Source organism: Gambusia affinis, linkage group LG15, assembly GCF_019740435.1.
Source record: "Gambusia affinis linkage group LG15, SWU_Gaff_1.0, whole genome shotgun sequence".
Lineage (NCBI taxonomy): Eukaryota > Metazoa > Chordata > Actinopteri > Cyprinodontiformes > Poeciliidae > Gambusia > Gambusia affinis.
This window is the reverse complement of record NC_057882.1, coordinates 15,562,529-15,568,888: the sequence shown is the minus strand read 5'-3', so window position 1 is coordinate 15,568,888 and position 6,360 is coordinate 15,562,529. Positions and strand designations below refer to the sequence as shown.

Sequence of the window (6,360 nt, the reverse complement as noted above, 5' to 3'; positions counted from 1 at the left end):
AATAGAAATATTTCCGAGGTATGTGAATATATTTTAACAGCAAACTCTCAATCATCTTTATGATTTAAGTTTGATCTTGGAACATCTAGGACACATATGTCAGAGTCAAGGCCCGCGGGCCACATCCGGCCCGCGAGAAGATTTTCTACGGCCCCTGGGATGATCTTGATTTATTATTAGAACCGGCCCGCAGCAAGCCGGCACCCCGTCTGAAAAAATGCGAGATGCACCCCCCCCCCGTTCGATCCTCACAACGCGCTAGACCAAATGCGTCATTTAAAAAAATCTCAATGAACATTCGATCCGTATAGTATAGTATCCGGCCCTCGGCTTGTAGCTAAATTTTTTATTTGGCCCTCCGTCCATTTGACTTTGACACCCCTGATCTAGGAGAAACAGGCTGGTTGGCCAGAGAGCCTTCAAAGTTGATAAAAATTTTGATCGGGCCTGACTATTTAGGACTTTCAAAGTGGGAAATAAAATGTGCATTTGTGTTTTGTTAGTTGAAAGGTTCGGCAAAAACCAAATTGATGTTTACATTACGCTTTACAACTGAACACCTTGGTAGTTTTTCAGTCGTGGCTTAGTTTGTAGTTTTAGGAGACGCTGAAAGATATTTTTTATAATTGCTGGTTGTTTTCCAAAAACAATCTCATAAGAACTGCTGTATAATCATATTTTCTCTAATAATGACTTGTTACACCAGATTTATTATATGCTGTCAAAATAAAACAGGTTGAATACAAAATTAAAATGACAATTTCTGATATTTATCTGTAAACAGTTTGAAAACCCTGTATCAACTTCCTTCCGCTTATTTTTGAGCTGTTCTGTGTTAGTCTATCTTTGTTCGGAAGATGCTACACTTCGTGAATGCAACGTAACAAAATGGCTAAAAGTCCGAGCTACAGCATCTTTTGAAACGGCCTACATGACTTTCCCCCTTACACCATTGACGATTTACGGCAGGCATCAAAAGCAAACGGAACACAGAGACGATAATAAAGAGGAGATATCCCTCCGCCGGAAAACCGGAGTGCAGGTCGGGAGCACTGCGCCATTAAAGAAGAGGAAACAAAGATGGCGTCGAACATTTTTCGGAAGGAAAATAATGTCGTATTTTCGTCTCCCAGGCTTTCCCTGTCGGCTTTGCTGTTGTGTAAAATTTATAGAGAATTCTTTATTGAGAAATCTAGTCCAGACGCATTCATATACATTAATTTAACATCGACAAAGAAGCGACACGTGTCGACGTGTGCCTGTGGACATCTTTGCTCTACAGGGTGTTTGGTCTGAGAGCGTCCTTAAAACATACACCCGCTCTCCCGTTCTATTTATTCTTCGTCCATCACCCTCATATGCCAAAAGGAAGAGAAAAAAAAAGATATTATTTTATTCCCAGATGCGGCTAATTTAAAGAACGGCGAAAACCTACGAATCTTTAACATGATTGCAAGGCACTGAACCAGACAGCAGCAGTCCCCATGGCAACGGAGGAGAGGGTGGGCATCGCAAATCTCTCAGGAACACAACACCAATCAGGTCTGTGGAGAGAGAGGGGTGGGGGGGCTCATTTCATTCAATAATTTATTTTGTAAAAAAACAAACAAAAAACACGCAAATAAAAATATAGTCACCTCTGATATTTATTTGAATATTATAATCTGATAGAATCCAGTACACAGATATGGTGCAGTCCACCCACATAGGAGAACCACCACTGGTGGCAGATCCCCCATCCCCACCCACACCTCCCTCCGTCTGGTAGCTACCATTCACAAGTGAGGGGTGGAGAAGAGAGGGGAGGTGATCCCATCCATCCATCCATCCATCCATCCACCACAAATCTTGTGCTCACTGTGGCAGAATTGCAGTGCACTGGACTGTACAGAGTACCATCCAAGGCTGGTAGTCTGTGAGGGGTGGGGTTCGGCCACACTGATACCACCGAAGACCAGAAGCTCACAGAGGAAGAACACGGAGAGGCGGAAAAAGACAGGCGAACATAAGGAGGGAGCGAGAGAGAGAAGAGGGGGGAAGATTGCACCTGAAGAGGAATATCATACGGGTAAGGAGAAAAACGGGGGGATGGTTGGAAGGAGAGGGGAGAAGACAACGAGGAAAGGTCCAGAATAATAGAAGCAGATTTGCTCTTTCCTCTGCTTGGCTTTTTTTTTTTTTCTGTTCCCTGTTCATAACCCATCTGACTTGATCTCTGTTTTTTATTTCGTACAAAGTCCTCGTCTCATACTTGTCTTCATGGCTTCAGTCATCTGCTCCTAGTTTTTCATCTCTATACGGCTTTTCCTACACAGACTGGGGGAGAGGGAATAGTGGGCCATGTCGAATAGACTTGCCCACTTGGCCCACTTTATGCTCCTTTTGCCTTATCAAAGAAAGAGACTGCCTTTTGTCACTGTGTAAAATAACATAACAAATCAGCTGCGATGTGTTTGAGACAATACTGACAGATATTCATACTTCTTGATAAGTGACAGTCAGGGTTGAAGCTCGCTTTGCAACCAGAGCCATTTAGCTCTATTGTCTCTTCGGTAAGGTACCGCCAGCTACATAATCGTGCATCACTGTGTATTTGGCTCGAAAAGCAAGCAGCAGGGCACTAACAAGACAAATGTATGGAGCCAAACCACAAATGTTGCTGTTTCTGTGGCCAGGATGAAAGGAGACACCCCAGTGAACAGCACCATGAGTGTCGGCCAAGCCAGGAAGCTGGTGGAGCAGCTGAAGATCGAGGCTAGTTTCTGTAGGATAAAGGTAAAATCTCCTGCTACCCCTACATATGCAGTGTTGTAAATAAATAAATATATATATATATATATATATATATATATATATATATATATATATATGCATTTATATTTGCTGCCTTTTACAGATTTCTTCTATGTTTGCTTTATTTTGTCAAGTAATATCAGAGCGAGTGAACAGAAACTACAAACAGTCACTCTGGTCCTACGTTAAAATTGAAGTTGCTCAGTAACGAATGTGATTTTGTTTTTCTTTTAAGTAATCCTAGTAGCTAGCTACACTTGTACGATAAGAAATCCCCTAGAGTCTGGCTGACAACATGAAGTATGCCCAGATCTATAGAAATCCATGAGCAGATGAGAAACTAACTTACTGACATCATTACAAATCCATTTCTGAGGCGTTGTGATTCCAGAACCATTACCAGCAAGTGGATAAATGACAGGACAGCGGTGAATGTTGGCCGGTCAATCCAAGATTACACCAGAACTCTGTAGGCGGTACATGTGGAGGCTCACAAAGGAACCCAGAGGATCATCTGAGGCATTGACGGCTTCATGATTCATAAAAAACAAAACAAAACAAAAAAACAGGAGATTGGGCGAGTTTCAAGGTCAAAACCATCACTGAACATACAGTAAAAAGCATTTCCCACAAAACATCTTGATGATCTTCAAGACTTTTTGGAAAAACATTCAGTAGACTTACGAAAGTGGGTTTTTGTTTTGTTTATGCACAGCATTAGAGACAGAAAAGTGGCCCAGTCAACGTCAAATCCTCAAGACTCAAGGCTACCAGTAACAACAAAGGCAGATCTAAGGTTGACAAATAGGTTAATTGGTATAGGGGGCTATTATATTTTCCGCATCGGGTCAGACTTATTTGGAAAGCTTTTTGTTATTAGATAAAAATCACAATATGTTTTAATAATCCAAAACAATAAAATAAAAGGAAAAATGTGGCAAAAAACCTGAAGAAGTCTGAAAGGGGACATTTGTCTTTTTTGACTCACTATGTCAGTGTAAAACATTAAGCTAAGCTGAGGAAGACAGACAGAGCAGCCCACTGGAATGTTTTTCAATGGTTTTGGCTCAAAAAGACATTTTAAAAGAACATACCATAAGTGCAGTACTATAAGATCCACAGATAAATCCAAAATAAATGCAATGATTTCACCAACCTTCTGTTAAATTCTATAAAACCACCGCTTATTATTATACAGAGTTTCAACTCAGACAGAAGAGCCACATTTTAACATCGACGTGAAAATCCCATTAAGAAAAGATCCACAGCAAAAATGGAGGTTTTAACAAGAAAATCCAGAAGTAATAGTGTGTTGTTTTTTTCCCCCTTACAGTCCTTCCTCTGTGTTCATAGTTGAATGAGTGTGTATGAGAGCAGCTCAGGTCAAAGTAAGCGCTGCCTTTTCATGAGCGAAATTTGGGCCACGTAATGCGAGCTAAAAAAAAAAGATAAAAAAAAAAATCCAGCATGAAAAGCCAAGGATGCCGGCAGAACGAGGCTCCGGACTTGATGCTTTTCATTATTCCGAGTTATTATTAGGGCCATACACACAATGTGTGCAATGACGCGTGGTGAACCTCGGATGGAGACGGACAGATGAGTATTCTCCTCAAACAGTAGGCGACCGCAAGATGGTTCAAAAAGAAAGAGCAGAGCTCGGGGAAAGAAATCGAGGGAATTCGACAGAGAACCGTCCCTGCTGAAGCTCCGAGACGAGAGACCTTATCTTAGCAGAGCTCTGCAGAAATGTTCAAACCTCAAACAAAACGGAGGAACTGGAATGGTTAACGGGTAAAGGCCATGTGGATAAGTGGAAGTGTGATGTCTTTTTTCATTTGTCCTGCTAGCTAGCCTTAGCTGGCTGTAATTTGTTTGTCCTAAACTCATCTTTAGTCTTTGCATCAGGAAACTGTTCCAACACAAAATGAAGGTGTCACATGTGACTGAGCGAGCAGTCTGTGCTGCCATGGGAATAACTGACTGACTTCAGACTGATTATGGATTGTTGCTTTTCTCATACAACAAGAAAAACAACCTCAAGTCGTATAATCTTCACCTGTTTTGATTGTGGCATTTTAGTGGGCCATCTAAAGGGTCAGGAAGCTCTTTTTAGCTTGATAACCTGGTTTCCACGACTTCAGTCCCACATGCAGCTGACTGAAATGTGAGCACCTTCTATAAATCTTGCCTGTCCTAAAGCACATTCCAACTCTAGACCAAAATAACCTCTGACGATGCCACACCCATTCCTGCTGGTCTTTCAGCCAACAACAGACTTTTCTTTTCTTTTCTTTTTTACAACCGCAAAGAAACCAGTTCTAACGATGTTCCGATCGTCTTCGCCTGCAGGTATCGAAGGCAGCGGCCGACCTGATGGCGTACTGCGACGCGCACGCCTGCGACGACCCCCTGATCACCCCGGTGCCCACCTCAGAAAACCCTTTCAGGGAGAAGAAATTCTTCTGTGCTCTGCTTTGAGACAAATCAGGGATTGTCATTGATTCAAAGTACAACTGTACAGTATGTACATGTATGTGCAGCGCTTACGTGTACTTCCAACTCAAACAAGACGTCGGTGTACTATAGTAGCCTCACATTGAAGAAAAAAAAAAGCTGCCAATGTACAGTTAAGGATCATCTACAATATGTCTTGATCTAAATTTCTTGAATCTGGCAAATTTCTGCGAAGGGACAAAAAAGGATTTGAGTCAAAAATGTGAACATCTTATTAATGAAGATGCTATAAATTCTTAGAGAAAAAGCTGTCATCTGATTTCAAACACGTACATCTCATGCTCGAAGAAGCTACAAGTAACTGCTAAAATGGACAAAATATTCATCCAGTATTATTTTTCGAATTGTTGTAACACTTTCAACAAGGAGATAAGACGTCATAATTCAGTTTATAGCTTTCCGTGGTACAATATGTTCAGAAATGATAGGTGAAGTTTGACATTTATCCCCTAAAAATGAGCTTTTCTTTAGTGAATTCTCATGTATGCTGATGATAATGAGCTTTTTCTACCAGAAGGTCAAGCTAAATGTTTTGGTATTTTGGCAGTTACTTGTACCAGTTGAAGACAACAGCTGTTTATGAACGTCAACATATAATTTATCAGTTTTGTCAAGATTTAATGGTACACTCATTTATAGTATCGCCGTGGCGTGGATGTTGAAGTGTATGTGTGTGTGTGTGTGTGTAAGGCTAGGTACTACTGTGATAGCTAAGCAACAAGTCCAAGTATTTGAGCACTGTAAATTGGAGATTTTATACTTCGATATCACGCCAACCCTATTGCGGCTTATTCCAGTGATTATTTAAGGACATTTGATGTGAACTCGAAGAAGCGAAAATCAGCCATTACATTAACTGTCGTGTATGAATAATTTTCTATTTCTGTAGAGCACAAACTAGCTTCAGCAGTTACGACGTACTTTTGCAGACAGGTGTGTGTGTGGCCATCTAGATGAGAGAAGTTCCTGTGCAGAGAGCCCGCCTCTTCCAAAATGTTTTTAATGGTGTTCATTTAACAGGCTACTTGTGTTTTAAATCCCTGCTTAAATATA

At 41.1% G+C, this 6,360-nt stretch overlaps 1 protein-coding gene across 2 annotated transcripts; it reads left to right on the top strand.

The window, feature by feature from the left end:
- The first annotated feature begins 1,345 nt into the window (after positions 1 to 1,345).
- On the top strand, positions 1,346 to 6,356 carry gng3 (guanine nucleotide binding protein (G protein), gamma 3). Of its 2 annotated transcripts, none has more exons than XM_044139711.1 (3): positions 1,346 to 1,542; positions 2,676 to 2,775; positions 5,143 to 6,356. In XM_044139711.1, the coding sequence occupies exons 2-3, from the start codon at positions 2,677 to 2,679 to the stop codon at positions 5,269 to 5,271; spliced, it is 228 nt and encodes a 75-aa protein (XP_043995646.1). In that variant the 5' UTR covers positions 1,346 to 1,542; position 2,676; the 3' UTR covers positions 5,272 to 6,356. The 2 variants fall into 2 exon arrangements, with proteins under 2 accessions (XP_043995646.1, XP_043995645.1); XM_044139710.1 differs by lacking the exon at positions 1,346 to 1,542 and adding an exon at positions 1,663 to 2,068.
- The last annotated feature ends 4 nt before the right edge of the window (positions 6,357 to 6,360 follow it).